The sequence below is a fragment of the Cervus elaphus genome, chromosome 10 (assembly GCF_910594005.1).
Source record: "Cervus elaphus chromosome 10, mCerEla1.1, whole genome shotgun sequence".
Taxonomy (NCBI): domain Eukaryota; kingdom Metazoa; phylum Chordata; class Mammalia; order Artiodactyla; family Cervidae; genus Cervus; species Cervus elaphus.
The window spans coordinates 18791331-18812067 of NC_057824.1; the positions used below are offsets into that span (position 1 = coordinate 18791331).

Here is a 20737-nt window from a genome sequence, read left to right on the forward strand (position 1 = left end):
GCACGGTTAATTGAGAGCAGATACAAAGTGGTGCTTTGCAGGGAGCCCAGGTTCTCTGCTTCCGCCCAGAGCCACCACCCAGGGATTCGGGCTCCTTTTAAGGAGCTGATAAAAGCTGGCAGCCAAGGCCCCATGTCAGAACCCACAGGCATGGAGGAGCTAAAAAAAAAAAAAAGAGACCCCGGGCCACCCAGGCCATCCACACCGATCTTCATGCAAGCCCAGACACACTCCGCTTCCGCCTTGAGGATGTCACCTCGCCCGGGGAATGGAGAATTCACGTCACCTCGACATTTGGACATGTCTCCTCAAGCTCCTGCGGGGAGGGGCCATGCACATATACGGGTAATGAGAGGACGCAGCTCCCAGACCCAGTCTGGAAGAACCCTCTTGGGTTTGGAGTAAGGATCGGGTCACTAGGTTTGGGATTTGAGGGGTTTAGGGTGTTTCTACCATGAGTTTTGCTTTCCCTGGACTGCAGCAGGGACACCGCAGATAGGCAGAGTGGAGAGGCTTCATCTACCCAGTTGTTCAAGCAGAACGCCAAGACTACCCCAGACCCCTGCCTCCGCCTCCCCCTCACCCGATTCCACCTGGGAAGAGAGAGCCCTGTGCTTACATCCTCTCTCTGGCCCTAAAACCCTCACCTTGATCAAGAGCATCACCTCTCACCTGGATCAGTGTGATGGCCACGCCCAGCCATCTCCATGCACTCTGACCCTTGTGGACCCCAGCCAATTTCTGCACATTTGTCGGAGAGATCTTTCAACGACCCAACCAGATCTTGCCATTGTCGTCCCCAGACTTGTCGACACTCCCAAACACGCTCAGGAGAGGGCTCGCTGTCCCGTCCGGGGCCTGCCTTGCCCGCCCCAGCCCTTCTGGCTGTCAGCTCTCCCTGTCCCGGTCACCCTGCACCAACTGGTCCATTCCTCTCCATCCTGCCTGTGGGGAGGGAAACTGAGTTAGCCTGGCCCAGGGAAAGAACAGAGACTGAGAGAGCCCGGGCAGGTTCCTTAGCCTCTCTGTGCCTCAGTTTTCTCATCTGCAAAATGGGAATAAGAATCAGCCCCATCCAGAGGATGAAGTCAGTTCAAGAGAGGAGCCTTGTAAAACACGTTGGACCTTGGACGTGTGTGTCACCCCAGGAAGGCTCAGGATTGTTGGCATTTTGGTCTGCTTGGCTCACTGCTGTGTCCATGGTGTCTGGCACAGAGCTCGTCCCAGCAGTAATCTAATGAACAGCTGCTGACATTTGGAATAACGTGTGCTGTTTCACCCTCCTACCTTTAATTTCCTTGTCTGCACAATCAGGTTACTGGATCCACTGACTGGGTAGCAAACAGAAAGACATATCTGATAGGTGGAAAATGTTCCCAAGGCAGATAGGGTGGGGACTAGGTTGATTTACTTTCAAGGCCGCCACTGTCTAATAAAAACAGAATGTGAGCACCTTTGTAGTTTAAATCTTCCTAGCAGCCACGTGAAAAACATAAAAAGAAACAGGTGAACTTAACTTTTATACACCGTTTGATTTAATCTAATACAGCTAATGCAGGAGACATAAGGGATGCAGGTTCGATCCCTGGGTCAGGAAGATACCCTGGAGGAGGGCATGGCTACCCAGTCCTGTATTCTTGCCTGGGAAATCCATGGACAGAGGAGCCTGGCGGGCTATAGTCCACAGGATTGCAAAGAGTTGGACATGACTTAAGTGACTTAACACACACACACAGTACAGCTAAACCATTATTTTGATAGTCAATAATGAAAGGGAAAGTTAAGTCGCTCAGCCGTGTCCGACTCTTGTGACCCCGCCCGTGGACTGTAGCCCACAAGGCTCCTCCATCCATGGGATTCTCCAGGCAAGAATACTGGAGTGGGTTGCCATTTCCTTCTCCAGGGGATCTTCTCAACCCAGGGATCAAACCCAGGTCTCTTGCATTGCAGGCAGACGCTTTAACCTCTGAGCCATCAGGGAAGCCCCAATAGAACATCATTAAAGAGATAGTTTACACTCTCTTTTCCTCAACACTGGGCATGTGGTTTACACTTGCAGGGCATCTCAGGTTGTTCTACGCACATCTCACACGGCAAGTGGTTAACAAATACAACGGCATAGTTCTGGGTGATTCTGTGGCCCCTGGACCGCTCTGCGATAAGCCCACAATGACTGCAGCCCATCAGTTCTGCCATAATGAAGCTGAAGGAGGCTCGGAACACTAGTGCCTGGTACTTGCACGCATCATGAGGTGGTTATCAGCATCCTCGCGTGCATGCTACGTCACTTCAGTCGTGTCTGACTCTTTGTGGTCCAATAGACTGTAGCCCAAAAGGCTCCTCTGTCCATGGGAATTCTCCAGACGAGAACACTGGAGCAGGTTGCCATGCCTTCCTCCAGGGGATCTTCCCAACCCAGGGATGGAACCCACATCTCTTACATCTCCTGGATTGGTAGATGGGTTCTTTACCACTAGCACCCTAGGGCCACTTAATAAAAGGTCATTTCCTGGGACTTCCCTGGTGGTCCACTGGTTAAGAATCCACCTTGCAACACGTGGGATGTGGGTCCGATCCCTGGTTGGGGAACTAAGATCCCACATGCCCTGGGGCTACTGAGCCTCAACTAGAAGGTCTGTGTGTCACAGTGAAAGATACCCTGTGACACAGTGAAGATCCTGTGCACCGCAACTAAGAACTGACACAGCCAAGTAGATTAATTAATTAATTAATTGGGGAAAAAAGGCCATTTCATTTGCTCCCTGCCACTGTCCCACCAGACCCACACAGACTGGCCAGACACCTGCCCAAGGCCAGGTCTCGTCTATGGGTCTCTAGCTACCTGACTCCAGCATCTTTGCTCATGGCCACAGGCCAGAACCAGGCACACAGCCTGCTCCAGCCACACCACCCTCCTTCCTGGGAGAACAGCCTCTTTCCTGACCCACCTCCAGGGAACAGCTCATACCACTACGGAGGGGCCACAGCCCTTCCATAAGCCCCCACTCCAGCAGTCGCTGCCCGCCTAGAACTGTTCTGTCACCTGTCGGTCACGCCCAACTTGCTTTTTCTTTCTGGGCGTCAAGATGGGAACTGGCAGGGCCAGGGTGTGGCTGATGGTGAGAACCCTTCCTCCCTGGCCAGCGCCACCCCACCTTCCGGGCCTGAGTCAGTCCCCACATTCTGGCCCTTGATCAGGTCCACAGTCCCTCCCTTTTGGGGTTAATTCTGTCTCAGTGGGTGCAAGCGGAGCTGGATGATCAGTCTAGGAATGTCTGGAATGCACAGGAGCCCACACCTCTCCTGGGAACCAGCCTGTCCCAGCCTCGCCCCTCCTACAGTCCAGAGAAGGGGGCCTGGCCTCCTGTTCTGCATGGTCAACCCCTTCTGGGTCCTGCCTGCCTCCAGGGCCCAAGCGGCCCCCAGGGGAACCTCCAAGTTCATCTTGGGTGCTAGGTGGCCCCCAGACCCCACCTTCTTTAAACACTGCCAGACTGAGAGAGCAAAGACTTTTACCCAGGACACCTGCCCTGTCTCAACCACAAAGGCACACACAGTAGGTGCAGGAAATGACCGATGAAACAGACAGCCAGACACTGAGAGGACCCACTAGGTGCCCACGCCCGCTCAGCCTATTCCTGCAACATCTCCTGACACCTGGCAATCTTGGGAGAAATATATTCTTATAGTAATTGGGGATACTTTTCTTAATTCTATTAGGTGATAAACTTTTAGACAATAAGGATTTACTCATCTTTTGGGAGGACCCTTCTGTAGCCTTTAATTCCAGGCTTTGCACAGGCTTGGGGCTCAATAAATACATGTTGAATTGAGCAGACATTTTATAGCATGTGAATAATTCTTCTCTCTTCATTTTTCAGATGAAGATAACTGAGGCTAAGAAACCTGCTCAAAGTCACACTGTTAGGAAGTGATGGTGTCAAGATCCGAACAGGTGTTAGAGCCACCTCCTCAGAACAAGAGGGATGTCAATATTGTTGTTCAGTCGCTAAGTCGTGTCCGACTCTTTGTGACCCCATGGACTGCAGCACGCCAGGCTTCCCTGTCCTTCACCATCTCCCCGAGCTTGTTCAAATCCATGTCCATTGAGTTGGAGATGCCATCCAACCATCTCATTCTCTGTCACCCTCTTCTCCTCCTGCCCTCAATCTATCCCAGCATCAGGGTCTGTCAATACTATTCCACAAAGTGATGGGGAGAGATCAAGGACATGAGACAAAGCAGCAAGGCGTTCACCACCCAGGGGAGGCAGAGTGACTTACATCTTGTTGGCATCTTCAGCAGTATAATTAATCCCAGTGGTTGAGTAACCATCAGTGGTGGTAGTTGATGCTGAGTCATTCTCCTAAGATGCCACCATGAGGGGCTCCCAGCCTGTCCCTCTGAACAGGCCATTCAGGAGGAAGGAACTGGTATGACGGAACCCCTCCCTGGGCCACGCCCTCCCCCAGGGTCTGACATGCGTTCCTGCTTTGATCCTAACAACCCATCATCAAGCTTGGTACTATTATTGCTTCCCGTGCAGATACATAAACTGAGCCTGGGGAGGGAGGGGGACCTGCCTGGGGCCAGAAGGTTAGTGTCCACGCTGGTGACTGTTGCCGCCCCCTGTCAGCTTTCCAGATTGTCAAGATTTCCAGATACTCAGCAATTGCTGAATAAATTTTCACCACACCCCCAACTCCTTGTCATCTCTCTGTCCCTCTTACAGGCCCTGGGGACAGGCCCTTCTCCATCACCAAGTCCCTGGAGCTGTCAACATGCTTAAAATGTCTATTTAATTCAACACCTATTTATTGAGCCCCCAGCCTACACAAATCCTGGAATTAAGAGCCACAGAAGAACCTCCACCAAGGTAAGTAAGTCCTTATCGTCCAAAAGTTTATGGTCTAATAGGCAGGATTTAGAAAAGCTCTCCAGTAACTGTAATTCCAGAGATTCAGACTGTTTGGGTCAGGGTATTTTCATCCACTCTGCCCACTTCAGGCCTTGTATCCCAATTTAATTGTGAAAATAAAGGTCGGTCCCATAAAATGCAAGAAGAGAGCAAGAAAGAAACAAAGAGAAAGCATGATAAATAGGAAATACAAAATATATGGCAGGGTAGGTCCAAACACATCAGTCATTGCAATAAATGAGAATGAGTTAAACTCACCCGCTAAAAGATAAGACTCTCAGGGGAGAATAGGAAAACAAAACAAAAGCCAGCTCTATGCCATTTTATAAGGCACATATCTAACATAAAATTACATAGGAAGGTTGAGACTAAAGGAATAGAGTGTGACAGACCAGGCAACTTCTGCTTTAGCTCTTTTAAAGGAAGGACAAGGTACAGTGGTGGGTTAGTGGTAAAGAACCCACCGGCAAAGCAGGAGACATGGGTTTGATTCCTGGGTCTGGAAGATCCCATGGAGAAGGAAACGGCACCCCACTCCAGTATTCTTGCCTGGAAAATACCACGGACAGCCCATGGGGCTGCAGACGAGTTGGACGTATCTTAGTGACTAAACAACAACAAAGGTACATATAATTCTATGGACAAGTTATACTGCCCCTTTACTCAGGGCAGTGTAAACACTGGGTTTAACGGCTGCACATCAGAAGACTGAAGTCTGGGCCCTGCCTCACTGATTTTGACTTAATTGGTCTGCCATAGGACCTGGACATCACCTTCAAAGCTCAGATAATTTTTTTTTTTTTAATTTGGTTGCACCAGGTCTTAGTTGCAGCATGTGGGACCTAGTTCCCCGAGCAGGGATGGAACCCGGGCCCCCTGCATTGGGAACTCGGAGTCTTAACCACTGGACTGCTAGGGAAGTCCCAAAACTCAGATGATTCTAATATGCTGGCAGGGCTGGGAACAAGGAAACGAACCAGAGTCATGTGCTGCAGGGTTAGACCAGCAGATCGAGGAAGAATTCCCAGGTCTCTGAAGGAAGGAAGTCTTGTAGAGAACAGTACTCAGAAAGCATCCAAAAAATACCAGGCTGACAGGTCAACTGACTGACGGGCTCCCTACTAGAAACCTCAGCGGTAATTAGCTGGGCGTGGAGGAGTTTACTGTCTGCTAATCCTGGGGAAGTAGATTCTACAGTGAGAAGGCTGCTGGTGGAGTAACTACGGCCCTGTTTCATGGTTTAATCTGCTTCCACCCAGGGAAGGCCTCCCCACCTCGGGGCCTCATGTCAGGCGTGTGCTTTTGGGCTCTCGTTACACACACACACACACACACACACACAGAAGTTCAAACCTCTTTGAGTAACACCAGGGTGTGTCTTGAAGATTTTTGCAAGATTTAAATGGGGCTCAAGCCAACTGTGACAAACCCAGTTGGTAGGACATCATTCCGGGTTCAAAACCAGTGGACAAGGAGTACTGGCCTCCGAATAGGAAGCACCTACTATGTGCCTGATGCTCTTACACACATCATCTCCAGTTCTCTCCATGATTCCACACACCTCGAATTTGTAGATTCAAAACAGGCCTCTCACTGCCGCTCGCTGAGCACCTACTATGTGTGAGGCATCTTTTGGGGGGTGTGGGAGCGACCACACGGTCTGCAGAGCCCCTACCTTCGTGAAGCCCACGGCGGGGCAGGAACGTGGCCGGCAGCAACACAGCTGACCAGAGGCACAATCGGGCCTGGAAAGCGGGTCCATGATTCCCAAACACAGGCTCTTTCTACTCCACCCTCCATCCCTGACCTCAGCCTCCACCTTGACCTCTACCCTCAAGCCCTCCACCCCTCAGCTTCCCTCTCAGTAACATGGGGGCTTCACTGCCCAGTCTATAGTTGGGAAGAGTCATGTTCCTGATGCAGAGCAGCAGGACTGGAGCCTCCTCTGTTCCTAGCGGCACAAACTCAGAGTCCTTTCTCAACCTCCAGCTGGAACCCAAAAGTCCCCATCCCCGGATGGAGAAGTGAAAAGCCCTCAGAGCCATGAGTCTGACATCTGAGCCCCAGCTGCTGGCGCAGCAAAGAATTCTGCACAGGACAGTCTTCTTGCAGCCCTGCAGCCTTCCAGAGTCAGCAGGCCACGGGTGGGGTGGAGCCTCCGGCCAGCCAGCAGCCCGCTGTGCATTTATAAGACCTGACAAGCTCTCTGACCAGGAAAGGATGGGCTGGGAAATCAGTGCGGACACCCCACCAGCCAGCTCATCTGCTCCCAGCTCAGAGCCGCTGAGACTCTAAAACGCTGAGCCTCACCTGGAAAAGAGAGACGAGGGTACTACTATCTAAGAAGGACAATACAAGCATAATTCAGGACGGCTGTACCTCTACCCCTCAGCCTCAGAGATTGCCATGTGCTCACACGTCTCCCAGCTCCTGGCCGTGGTTCCTTCCCGCAATTCTCAGTCTCTGCAGCCAGAACCCTCCATTCTTGTGCCCAAGGCCTTGGGCATTGCCCCCGGCTGAGGCCACCTTCCTCTTCCTCCCCCCTCTCTCCCTGCTGACTGGACTCGGATCCAGAACTGCGGGCTTCCCTCCAGGCTGTATCAGCTGCCAAACCCCCTGGTCTAGCCCACCCCGCACTTTTAAAAACTTGAAAACTCTTAACCTAGCTCAAACATGCAGAAAAGTATGGAAAAGAATGCCACCAAGGCTTCGCTGATGTTCCCACTCAGCCATATGTGTTTCAGATTTTTTTCAAAAACAGTGTTATTATTCAGTACCCTCTGAGCCCCCTCCTCTGGGTGAGCATAATTTTGGAGCTGTTGGTTTCTTCCTCAGTTCAGTTCAGTCACTCAGTCATGTCTGACTCTGCGACCCCAAGGATTGCAGCACACCAGGCTTCCCTGTCCATCAACAACTTCCGGAACTTGCTCAAACTCATGTCCATCGAGTTGGTGATGCCATCCAACCATCTCATCCTCTGTTGTCCCCTTCTCCTGCCTTCAATCTTTCCCAGCATCAGGGTCTTTTCCAATCAGTCAGCTCTTCACATCAGGTGGCCAAAGGATTGGAGCTTCAGCTTCAGCATCAGTCCTTCCAATGAATATTCAGGATTGATTTCCTTTAGGATGGACTGGTTGGATCTCCTTGCAGTCCAAGGGACTCTCACAGAGTCTTCTTCAACACCACAGTTCAAAAGCATCAATTCTTCGGTGCTCAGCTTTCTTTATAGTCCAACTCTCACATCCATACATGACTATTGGCAAAATCAGTAGTTGGACCTTTGTTGGCAAAGTAATGTCTCTGCTTTTTAATATGCTGTCTAGGTTGGTCATAGCTTTCCTTCCAAGGAGCAAGCGTCTTTTAATTTCATGGCTGCAGTCACCATCTGCAGTGATTTTGGAGCCCAAGAAAATAAAGTCTGTCACTATTTCCATTGTTTCCCCATCTATTTTCCATGAAGTGATGGGACGGGAATGCTAAGATCTTAGTTTTCTGAATGTTGAGTTTTAAGCCAACTTTTTCACTCTCCTCTTTCACTTTCATCGAGAGGCTTTTCAGTTCCTCTTCACTTTCTGCCATAAGGGTGGTGTCATCTGCATATCTGAGGTTATTGATATTTCTCCTGGCAATCTTGATTCCTGCTTGTGCTTGATCCAGCCCAGCATTTCGCATGATGTACTCTGCATATAAGTTAAATAAGCAGTGTGACAAGATACATCCTTGACGTACTCCTTTTCCAATCTGGAACCAGTCTGTTGTTCCATGTCTGGTTCTAACTGTTGCTTCTTGACCTGCATACAGATTTCTCAGGAGGCAGGTAAGGTGGTCTGGTAATCCCATCTCTTGAAGAATTTCCCACAGTTTATTGTGATCTACACAGGTTTCTCCCTAAGCCTGTCTTAAACTTTCACTACATATTGGTGTCTGCATCTATAAACATACATGGGATTGCTTTGTATGAATTTCTAAAATTTTTTTATTTTTTAAAGAGTGTTTTTGTTACTATGATCTCTCTGTCTCTTCTTTTTTTAACATTTACTTATTCGGATGAGCCGAGTCTCAGGTGCAGCATGTGGGGTCTTTAGTTGCACCATACGGAATCTAGTTCCCTGACCAGGGATGGAACCCAGGCCCCCTGCACTGGGAGCTCAGAGTCTCAGCCACTGGACCACCAGGGAAGTCCCTGAACGAATGTTCATAAATGCACACAGATGTGCTGTCTGTGTCCTTAGCTTGCTCTGTCCACACCCTGTGATGGATCCGCGGGCTGGTGCACGTGGACGCCCACCTCGCCATCTCGTGACCCTTGCTGATCCCCCGCCTTTGCCTCCACTGTCTCCGCATCTGTCACACAGCATTGCTGCAGCCTGTTTACGCAGCACAGAGAAGAAGGGAGTGGGGGCAGGGGGCCCTCTGCTCAGGCCCCCTTATTCTTCTCCACTAGATCAAAGCCCCACCCACCCAGCCCGTTTCTTGGTAGGAACAAGTGCATGCGTGCATGTCTTGTGTGTGAGCGTGTGTGTCTGCATCGGCCTGAGATGTTTCAGGAGGGGGAAATCTCTGTAGGCCCCCAGGGCCACCCGCATTCATTCATTCACTCATTCAGCAAACGTGCCACCCTGCCAGTCTCTGGGGCAGACAGACCTTCATCTCCATCAGACCACCCAACAGCCACTGAGATAAGGGTGACCAAGGAGATGGGGGAGACAATGCAGGAAGTGGATCCGCCTGGGGAAAGAGAGGTTTAGGGAGGGCTTTCCCAAGGAACAGAGACCAGTTGAGGAAGAGAAGTGAGCCCAGAGGGGTGGGAAGGGCATTCCAGGCAGGAGGAACAGCATGGGCAAAGGCTCAGGGGCTGGAACGCTCATGGAAAGCAGAGGGGAATGCACTCGTAGCATGCAGGGTGGCGGTTCCCAGGGCCTGAGAGCAAAGGGAAGCCTGGGGTGGGATGAACCAGCGGGGAGGGGTGGACAGGACCAGACTGGCATCTGGCAGGGAGACTCTTGAGAGTCCCTTGGACAGCAAGGAGATCAAACCAGTCAATCCTAAATATTCACTGGAAAGACTGATGCTGAAGCTGAAGCTCCAATACTTTGGCTGCCTGGTGTGAAGAGCTGACTGACCAGAAAAGACCCTGATGCTGGGAAGGATTGAGGGTAGGAGAAGGGGACAACAGAGGATGAGGTTGGTTGCATGGCATCACTGATTCAATGGACATGAGTTTGTGCAAACTCTGGGAGATGGTGAAAGACAGGGAAACCTGGTATGCTGCAGTCCATCGGGTCACAAAGAATGGGACTTGACTGAGTGACCGAACAACAAGGAGAGCTCCCTGGCTGCCACGGGGAGGAGGGAGTGGGGTGATGGGGCAGAGGCAGGAACGGTGAAGCGGATGCTGCAGAGGCGCTGGTGACAGGGCCTGGGGGCCCAGCAGGGCTGCCTGCTCTGGAGGCAGGGCGCCTAGAGGCCAGGGCAGGGCTCAGTCTGCCTGGAGGCAGGAAGGAGCACCGGGGGCCTCACTCCCTAGGCTCAGGAGGACAGAAGACAGAAGATCCATCAAAAGCAGAGAGAACAAAGACCGGGGCCATTTCCATCTCCCCATTCCTGAGACAGGTCAGGGCAGGCAGGCAGGCGGAGAGTGGCAGGTGGCGCTGGCAACACCCCACACAGCCCTGCCTGGAGCAGAGAGGAGCCAGAAATCTCTTGACAAAGAACCTTGGACATGTTCTCAAAGGCAGCTTCTCCCCCAGCCCCCAGGGCCCTCCAGAGGCCCCTCACTCACCTAGGAGTGTTGCCTAAAAGGTATGACTTGAGGTAAGCCTCTCCCCACAAAACTCCCTGTCCCCAGAGGAGCTCCCTGATCGTGCCTGAAATGCCACCACTAGCAGCCACTGTTACATGTTTCAGTTCCAGTCTGTGCTGAATCTAATTCACCAGGTCTTGTTCCCTCTGCCAAGAGCACTGGGCAAGCGAGGGCAAAGCCAGAGAGAGGGGAAGTGGAAAGGGCTGCTGGGCGGGGTCAAGGATACAAAACCCAGCGACTCCACCATCGGGCCTGGGGCAGTCCCCAGAGACAGCACTAGCCCCAGGTCGAGGTGGGGAGCCCTAGTTTCCCTCTCCAGGGGCCCCAGCATTGGCCATGTGTGAGCTGTGAGCCCAAGGTGAGTGCCTTTGCTCTTGGCCTCAGCATTCCTCTCTGTGAAATGGGATACCACCAGCAGCCTTATGGGCTCGGTGTCAGAATGAGATTTTATATATATACATGCATACATATATAAAACATCCATGGCTGTGCTGGGAGCACAGCAGGTGTTGAGAAACGGCTGGGCGGATCACTCCAGTTCTGACTACCCGCGTAGTGGGAGGTGAACTTTGCTGACAGGGCCCTCCTGCAGACTGTTCCAGCTTTTCAGCTGTCGCTGATCAATGCATGCAGGTGTGTCTCTCCATGTGTCTTTTTAAGGTGTGTGTGGGGGGTCCACATGAATGCTGGGGTGAATGAATGGGAGTCAGCTGACCTCCTATGCCCCTGGGGCAACAGCCTCCACGGCTGGAAGAAGCCCAGCTGCCTGGTCAGCTCTCTTCTTAGCACCATCCTCATCTTTGTGGCTCAGCTGGTAAAGAATCCGCCTGCAATGAGGGAGACCTGGGTTTGATCCCTGGGTTGGGAAGATCCCCTGGAGAAGGGGACGGCTACCCACTCCAGTATTCTGGCCTGGAGAGTTCTGTGGACTGTATAGTTCATGGGGTCACAAAGTCGGACACGACTGAGCGACTTTCACTTTTCATCTTTAACGGCAGTGTGCTGTCACCACGGTCACTGCCATGACTTACTGAGCCTCACTGGGAGCCGGGCCTGTCACACGCATGATCTCTCTTGAGCCACTAGCGACCTCACCAGCTGATGGCTGCAGCAACACTCCCATTTCACAGATGAGGAAACTGAGGCTCAGGTGTTTCGTGACCTGCCCAAGGTCACATAGCTCAGGAGAGGCAAAGCTGGAGCTTGAACCCACACCTGGACGACACGCTCTTAATCACCAAGGAGCCCAGGGTACCCCAGCTAGCTTCCAGGAGGACAGACGCCCCTTTCACCAGCCTCCAAAGCCTTGGGCCCTGCCTCCCCCAGAGGGTATCCCCATTGGGACTGGGCCATTCTTGTAGGACTTTGCCTAGATGAGGTCAGGAAGTGAGGCCAGGCTGCTGGGTGCTCACTGGGACCCAGATCTGGGTGGACAGGCAAAATTAGTCCCATTTTACTGATGGGGAAGCTGAGGCTCCTAACGAGGCCAAATTTCTTTGCCAAATTTAAACACAGGCAGAGTTCAGTCCAACTGCAGAGCTGGGTCTAACCATCCATCCCTTGCAATGACAGGTCAGACACCTCCCCAGGAAGTCCTCCCCGACAATCCAGGTCTCCACCCTAAGCCTGACAGATCTCTCTTCAGACCAGCTGGGGAGCAACAGGGCCGTCAGGCTGGACATCTCATCTGTCCAGGGTATGTCCCACCAAACTCTCAGCGGTTCCCATCACCGCCACGACACAGACCTGCAACCATAGTGGTAATTAAGCAAAATTCCATCAACTGTAGAGAGACTGTCAACGTCTCCTCCACAGCCACCCCTACTCCCCGAAATGGCACCCCAGGAGTTGTGCGGTGCACGGCCTGTCCATCACGGCATTCAGCTCAATCCCAGACACATAGCTGGTGCCTAATCAAATTTATCCAACAGTTATAACCATCATAGCTGCCGTGAATTGAGGCTTCCTGTAATTCTCAACCCGTTCCCTGCATCATTTCATTTAATCCTCACAGGCAGGTAGTATTTTTACGCCCATTCCACAGGTGAGAAAGCAGAGGCTCAGAGAGGCCACGCAGCTCTCCCCAGGTGGCACAGCTGGGGAGCAAGGACTGGCCAGGACTGTACTCTCAGCACCCAAGGAGGGCAGTAGGACCAGGGCCCGTCAAGGCCCTCCCCGCCGAGCTGGACACTATCCTTGGTGACCTGCACCCACAGCCTGACCCTGTCATTAGCTCAGGTGTGAACACCAGTTCTGACACCTGTCATTAGAAACCAGGGGGGCATTAACAGCGGAGTTCACACCCAGTTCCAGCTGCTACAAGGCTGACAAACAGGGAGGGGCAGTTTTCTCCTAAGGGGCTCTCCATTCACGAATTTCTGTTCACTTGTGCCTTCCAAAGCCTGTGACTGAGGGGTTGTGTGTGAGTCACTAGTCCTGGCTCCCGGATCCCCTCTGCTGGGGGCAGGGATGCTGACCCTCACTCTGGGCACCTCCTATGTGCCGGGGCATCCTCTCCATTGCTACGTTGGCTCCTCCCAGAAACTCCACGGGGAAGATATTAGTACCAGGCCTGCCTTGCAGATGAGGAAACCGAGGTTCAGAGAGTTTCCTGAGCCTCTCTGGAACTAGAGCTAGGTCCTCAACTGACTGACCACCTCAATGCTTAATCTCACTGGCAACCCCGCCCTCCCCCAGACAGAAGAGGAGGCCCCCATAAAACTCTGGGTGCAAGGGTAACTTGGGGGTCAGCACCCTGTGACCAGCGACCACACCTTAGAGCTATAGGGCCAAGCACTGGGGAACACTCAAGAGGCTACCTTCGACCCTGCAATCTGGTCCACGAACTTGTCTCCACCAAGGGGAACAGGCAGATGGAGATGCTGGGCTGGCAAGACCACGGTCACCTGGCATCAACCCAGGGCTGTGACTGTGCAAGGCCACAGGGCCCAAAGGAAGGGTCTCTCATCCCATCCTGGGAAGAATCGGGGAGGGCTTCCTGGAGAAAGAGGCCTCCATGCTGAGATCACACATTCAGCCAGGGGCAGCGGTGGCTGCCTTGGGCCAGGGGTATTGCTAAGTGCAGGACCCGTGCCCTTTAACCCTGAGTCCCCGAAGCTGTAAAGGATGTTAATTGCTTCCTTCCTTCCCTCTGCTGGGAAGGCCAAGACCCTCCCAGATTGTCCAGATTCATTGTAACCTTTTGTTAGGTCCAAGCCCAGCCCTTGGGGGACTGGACAGATGGAGAGCTGGAAGAAGGGGAGGCTCAGAGGGATGAGGGAGGCGGAGAGCAGGGCGAGGCTGGCCCATCTCCTGGTGCGTGGGTGTGTGCGTGTGTGGAGGACTGGAGGGGCCCCGGTCTTGGTGGGGGGAGAACAGCACAGCCCTCCCCGGCTGGCACGGAGCATCCGATTGTGCAACATCTGAAAGAACAGTTCAGGGACTGGACGGGACCCCAGCTGGGTTTGAGAGCCAGCTGGACCTGGCCACTGAGGAGCGGCGTGCAGAGCCCTGCCCAATCCCTGGGGTTGGGAAAGACCAGGGAGGCTTGTGTGTGTGTGTGGCGGGGGCAGGGGATCCCGGGAGGGGAGGGAAAGAAATGCTTCTGAACTTGAAACAACGCAAAGAGGAGAAGGGGCAGTGGGATCACAGGGGAGGGGAGTTTCTGAAAAGCCTGGAATTCAAAGACATGGAGGATCTACCCTCTACATCTCAGATGGTCTCAGGTGAGGGCTGAGATGAGATGGCTGGATGGCATCCCTGACTCGATGGACATGAGTTTGAGCAGGCTCCTGGAGTTGGTGATGGACAGGGAGGCCTGGCTTGCTGCAGTCCACGGGGTCACAAAGAGTCGGACACAACTGAGCAACTGACTGAACAAAGACATGCAGGGCCCACCCTCTCCAGGCCAAGCCCAGGCCGCCTGCACCTGTCAAACAGGTCTGCCTGGGCTGGACCACAGGGTCAGGGTGGGAGCGCAGGCCAGGGTCTCCTCGCCTTCATCTGTGACCTGGGAGGGGGTCTCAGGTGAGGGCACTTTGGGCAGGTGAGCTTTACAATTTTTTTTGAGTTTCCCCACCCGCCTGAAGCCCCTTGTCGGATAAAGGCTCCCTCCCAGCTATAGCCCCTGCCTCCTTTTCCCCAGAGAGAGGCGAAGGAAGGGTCTGAGGTCCTGCCCCTTCCCTCAATCTCAGCATCTCCACTGAGGTTCCCCTAAACCGGTTATTAAGTGAATACATTAGGCTTACCAAGCGGACGTGGGCTGCCGTTTCAACGCAAACACATCGAGACATGTCATTCCCTTCCCAGGCGGCCCTGGGAACCGAGGGCTCTCAGAGACGCCGCCAGTTTCGGCGCTGGTTGCGGGGATGGGGGGGTAGCGGGGGCTGGGGGCAGCCACGCCCCTGAGAAATCACTCAGGGAGAAGGCCCCACCGCCCTCCCAGGAGCTGCGCAGACCTCGGGGTGCGGTAGCGGGTGTGGGCCAGGGGTGCCTCAGCCCGGGTTCCCCCAACCCGACCGCACACCCACAGCTTCCTCCGAACCGGGCTCTGGAGCTCAGGATGGCAGGTGCCGGGAAGTCCTCCTGCAGGTGGCACGTTCCCCGCCCCCATCCGTCCCCTCAGCTCTCGCCTCCCCGACTCCAGAAGCACCTGCGCGCCCCTCCAAGAAGCGCTGGTGAACGCTCCCCGCCACGCCCCCCGCTCCAGCTCAAATTCGCCGCGTGGTTGCGCCCCTAGACGGTGCTTCTGTCCCTGCACACACCCCTGCCCCCACCCTTGGGTGTAGCGTCCGCCGGACAAACCACTCTCCACCCGGGCGGTGCTTCCTGGCCCGCGAGGACCCCTGGCCCAAGGGCGACGACGGGACGCGGCGACCCCCCCACCCCCGCCGGGACTCCACCTCAGTACCTTGCCCTCTAAAGCGCCCAAGCCAGTGCTCTCCGGGCTCCTAGAACTTTCTGGTGCCAAACAGCGTGTTTTCCTTCCGCGCCCGCGGCCCACCTCCATTCCCACCTTGGCCGTGCTTCCCAGCTCACGGGTGGCCCTCCGGCGCCTGGGTCCCGGCGCGTCGCGCACTCCAGGCTGGGTTCCCCGCCCCGCGGGCCTCCCAGGGCGATGGGCACCCCCTCCCAGCCCCCGCAACCCCGGAGGCCCGGCCGTTCCCCTCACGGCCCGGGCCGAGCATCTCGGCCCAGCGCGGCCCCTCACCTGCGGGTCCGAACCGTGGGGCTGTATTTGCCTTTGTTTCTCTTCCTGAAGAGCGAGTTCATGGTGGCGGTCGGGCGGGGCGGCGGTCGCTGCGCGGGGCTGGGCACTGGGCTGCGGAGGCCCCGGCGCGCACCGAGGGGCGGGCAGCGGGCGCAGGTGAGCGGGCGGCGACGCGGGAGCCCCGAGTGCGGCGCGGCGGCGGCGGCCGGTCACTACTCGCGGGGGGCGGGGCGCCCGCAGGCCCCGGCTCCCCACGCCGCTCCCGAGAAGGTGGCGCTTACCTTCCCGGGGGAGGGGCGCCGGGTGGGCGGGGCTTCCAGGCGAGCCCTCAGCCCGGCCGGAGCAAGCTGGGCGCCCGGCCTGGAACCGGGGTGGGGACACGGGGTCCTGGGAGGACCCGGCCCACCCCACCCCCTAGTCTGGACACTCGAGAAGCTGGGCAGGCGGGTGGAGGCGTCCTGGCTGCTCTCCCGAGCGCGCTCCGAAGCCCCCCTCGCCCCTGACTCCCGGCCTGGCGCACGCGCCCCAGGCTGAGGACCCTCACCCGGCTCTCGGATGCCCCTCTTGGGCCCCGGCGCTCCCCTTTCTTGGCTGACACCCAGGTGGGGCCCCCAGTCAGATGGGAAAGCCGGACGGGTCTCTATGCCCCGATAGCTAGTGAATTACTCTCAGGTGGTACGACTGTCGGTCGCAATTGGGAAAAGGGAGCTTGGGAGTGCGCCTTCTTTAGGCGCTAAGTTGTGCCGGACTCCTTGCGATCCCATGGACTGGCTCCTTCTTCCATGGGATTTCCCAGGTGAGAATACAAGAATGGGTAGCCATTTCCTTCTCCAGGGGATCTTCCCGACCCAGGGATGGACCTTGCGTCTCCAGCATTGGCAGGCGGATTCTGAGCCACCTGGGAACTGCCGAAGTGCGCCTGCCTGAGTTCATATCCTGCTGCTATGAACGGTCAGCTGACTCTTCAGCAAGGCTTCTCTCCGCTCCCAGCCTCAGTTTCCTTTATCTGTCAAACAGTAGTAACAACCGCACCCCACCCCATAGAGGATTCCTGTAGATAATTCACACAACACTTCGCACAGTCCCATGTGCCAAGTTACATCTGTGCCAGCAGAGGCCAGTCACGCGGGGGCCCTGGTGCAGTGTGTGCCCGCGGAGAAGGCTGCAGTTAGACAGACAGTAACCCAGGTCTGAGCCAGACTGGGGCCCTGACAGCAGGGAGCGTTCAGCGTCCCTCTGGAGGGCACTGAGGGTTCTGAGCCCAGCTGGGAGGGAGAGCACGCAGTCCTCAGGGGGGGATGCCAAAGGGCTCAGATGGGGAGCAATGATGAGGGAAGGAGGCAGAGCACCCCCCCCCCCCCCACCGGGCATCCAGAGTCCCCAGGCCAGTCGCTTCCCCAGCCGGTTTTTTTTTTTTTTTTTTTGAGGCTTTACAGTTTAAAAATATGGAACACTTCACGAATTTGCGTGTCATCCTTGCGCAGGGGCCATGCTAATCTTCTCTGTATCCTTCCAATTTTAGTATATGTGCTGCCGAAGCGAGCACCCCAGCCGTTTTTTATTTAAAAAATAAAGAGGTTGACGGGGAAGTTGATTCCTACAGGCTTTTCCTGCCCCAGACCCCAGAGCATTTGAGAACAGTGTCCTGTAGGCCATGGGGTCCCCCAACCTCCACTATCTAATGCCTGATGATCTGTGGTGGAGCTGGTGTAATAATAATAGAAATGAAGTGCACAGTAAGTGTAGTAGTGGGGGTGTAGTTCAATGGTAGAGCGTGTGCTTAGCATGCACGAGGCCCCAGGTTCAATGCCCGGCACCTCCATTTAGGAGCTTCTCCTTACTGGGAGGAGAGAGTTTACTATTATGGGGAGGGAGGAGCTATATATATAATTATAACTGATTCATGTTGATGTATGGCAGAGACCACTACAACATTGCAAAGCAATTATCCTTCAATTAAAAAAAAAAAGTAATGCGCTTGAATCATCCTGAAACCATCCCCCCAACCCCGTCCTTGGAAAAATTGTCTTCCACAAAACCAGTGCCTGGTACCAAAAAGTTTGGGGACAGCTGCTTTAGGTCATCTGTTGTCCCTGCCATCACAGGACTTCAGTGTTGAAGTGCTACAGAGATTCTGGGAAAACCTTATTTGTTAGGGGGTATCTATGGTGGGCTTAAGGGGGCCTGCGGATCCTCCTACAGTTGCTTTTAAAATGTGTGTGTGTCCAAATGCACATTTTGAGGGTGAGGGTCTATCGCTTTCAGTGGGCTCATTCGTTGGCTCATTCCACAGATATGGGCATTCTCCCAGCCGTGGCTGCCTGGTTCTGCTATGTTGATGAGGAAAGGGAAAAACAAAACAAAAAAACAGTAAAAGACCTTTCTCTTAAGGGAGGGGGAAAAGACACATACTAATACTACTAATAATACATTGACAACCTCAAATTGGGATCTGAAGGCCTAAAAAGGATAAAGAACCCTGGGAGGAGCAGCAGCTCAGCTTCCCCAGGGGAACTTGTAAAATGCAGATTCCGGGGCGTGACATCCCCTCCCCCAGTTCCTGGTTGGGGGGCGGTGCTCAGGAAGGGTTTCAGGAGTCTAAACTTTTAGCAAGTCCCCCTGGTGGTCCCTGGCCCCTCTATGAGAAACCAGGAGCGAGGATCTTGCCTGCAGCTCTCAGATGGGGAACCCTGTACAGACCTTCCAGCCACACCTAACCCTTCTTTCCTCTCTGAATTTGGCTTTGCCCCAGCTTCTCTATCAGATGCCCCTTCTAGGTGGGGAGCTCCCCACCAGACAGCTGAAGGCTTGAGCAATTCCCTCCAACCTGAAGGGACTTCCCTCTCCAAGTCTGAGGTTAGCTCCGGGGGTGGGAGTGGGGTTGGGACCTAGAGTCCCACTACAAGCATTGGGCTTCCCTGGTGGTTCCGATGGTAAAAAAAAAATCCACCTGCAATGCAGGAGACCTAGAGACTATAAGTCCAGACTACAAGTCCATTGCGAATAGGTGTCAGGGAGGAGCCCAAGGCTTCAGAACACACAGCTTGGTGGTGGTGGTGGTGGGGGTGACTTGGGGTCTAGGGACCTGGCCTGAAGTCAGGACAAAACTTGCTCGGCGTGGACCCCTTCCTGTGCCCCCAAGTGAGCCAAAGGGCTCAGGAGGGAATACTGTCCAACCCCCTGTTTTATGGCACAACTCTGCATGGAAACTCTTTTCCTTCCTTCTCTGGACTGCCTTTCCCTTGGAGGGTAAACTGGGGTCATTCACAGCAGCACCGTTGCTAGGGAGGAGATCCTGGAAACAGCCTGATGGCCACTGGGATGGGGATCAGGTGGTTAAATAACCCAGAGAGCCTCTACACTGAGAAGACCATGCACCTGGAAATGAATGCGATGTGGAATTCGTTGTCAGGCGCCAGGAGCAAAGTGTGAGAGAGAAGCAGAGAATATATATGCCCGTATGTAGAGAAAATTTCTGGAAGGATCCACAAGACTCTGTTAGCCATGAGTCCCCTCAGGAGACAAATCTGAATTTTCATTGTACACTCTTTCATAGTGTTTGGATTTTGTCTTATTTTTTGAAACTTCCTTTGGATATTATTTTTGTATGTGCTTGGATTAATTTTTCAATGGCTTTTTTCAGTTACTTTCTATTTTTCAGCCATGTGGCATGTGAGATCTTAATTTCTCAATTAGGGATTGAACCTGTACTCCTTGCATTGGAAATGCAGAAGTTTAACCAGTGAAGCACCAGGGAAGTCCTTCAGTTACTTTAAAAACACTCATTTCAAAATGACCCAAGCCTGGCATTCCCACTTCCCATACCCTTCCCTGCCTCCACTCCCCACTTCATGCCCCTCTGTGAGGGTCCACTACACTTTGTGGTGTTAACCTCCTTCCTTGTCAGTCTTCCTTACTGGATTGAAAGATACTAGTTGGTAAGGATTATGGGAGATATAACATTTGGGCAAAATAGAACCCATGTTAAGGAAGGAAGCCGCCCTACCTTCAAGTTGCTGACAGTCTAAGGCAAAAGACAAAGATACAACAACTACAAAGCCAGCTGGGATGAGTCTAGGGAGATGAACCTTATCAGGGCTCCAAAGATGGGGTGGGGGCGGCAGCCTGGGGAGCCCTGGGGTGGCATTCTCATCCAGTCCCTTTCAGCTGTTGCAGCTTGTATGCAGGTCATTTTGTCCTTCCGAGCCTCAGTTTTCCCTGTCTGTGAAATGGACACAACTATAGTATCCACCTCCTAGGTGAGATCCCATGTGTTAAGCACTTGGCATGCCCCTTGGCCCTGAGTGAGGGTCCCACAAATGGGGTTGACCTGAGGGAGGGGTTGACCTCTGCAGGTGGAGGCCCCATGCTCATGGGGCTGAGGGTTACAGGCAATTACAGGAACTCTAAACTGTTTCAGAACTCCGGACTTCTCCCAACTTCCAAATCCTCTTTCCCCACACCTAGAAAAGTGAAGTTTGGCTTCTGGGAGGGAACCAAACTAGGGACCTCCAGGTGAGCAGGCTGATAGTCAGCTGCTAGATAGCTGATGTTAGCTAACTGATAGCTCAGTTAACAGCTGTGGCACTAATGTTATGTGACATTGATGATATTAATGCCATTTCTCCATTATTGAGCACTGACTCCATGTCAGGCAACACAGCATGTGGCCAACATGCTTCAGTGGGTTGACACTCCCCAGAGACCCCCACTGACTCCCGAGGACCCTCCCTCCCAAGAGGAAGCTCTCTTATCTTATGTTCCAGGGAAGCTCGCTGAGGCCCGAGAGGCCCAGTGCCAGCTGGGC

At 53.9% G+C, this 20737-nt stretch overlaps 1 protein-coding gene and 2 non-coding genes across 4 annotated transcripts in view; 1 reads left to right on the forward strand and 2 right to left on the reverse strand.

The window, feature by feature from the left end:
* The window catches only part of PPL (periplakin), a 48555-nt gene extending 32417 nt beyond the window's left edge, over positions 1-16138 (reverse strand). Inside the window, exons 1-2 of one of the 2 annotated variants that reach the window (XM_043914234.1) lie at positions 15265-15348; positions 14969-14982 (exon numbers count right to left, since the gene is read on the reverse strand). In XM_043914234.1, the coding sequence (XP_043770169.1) occupies positions 14969-14982; positions 15265-15333 (83 nt within the window). In that variant the 5' untranslated portion in view covers positions 15334-15348. Of the gene's footprint in view, positions 1-14968; positions 14983-15264; positions 15349-15930 lie in introns of those variants that run through there. The other variant, XM_043914235.1, reaches the window with a different exon arrangement.
* Positions 16139-17369: 1231 nt separating this feature from the next.
* On the reverse strand, positions 17370-17476 carry LOC122702384. The gene has a single exon (XR_006343244.1). It is a non-coding gene; the product is annotated as a U6 spliceosomal RNA (small nuclear RNA).
* Positions 17477-17680: 204 nt separating this feature from the next.
* TRNAA-AGC lies at positions 17681-17752 on the forward strand. The gene has a single exon. It is a non-coding gene; the product is annotated as a tRNA-Ala (tRNA).
* Positions 17753-20737: the final 2985 nt, after the last annotated feature.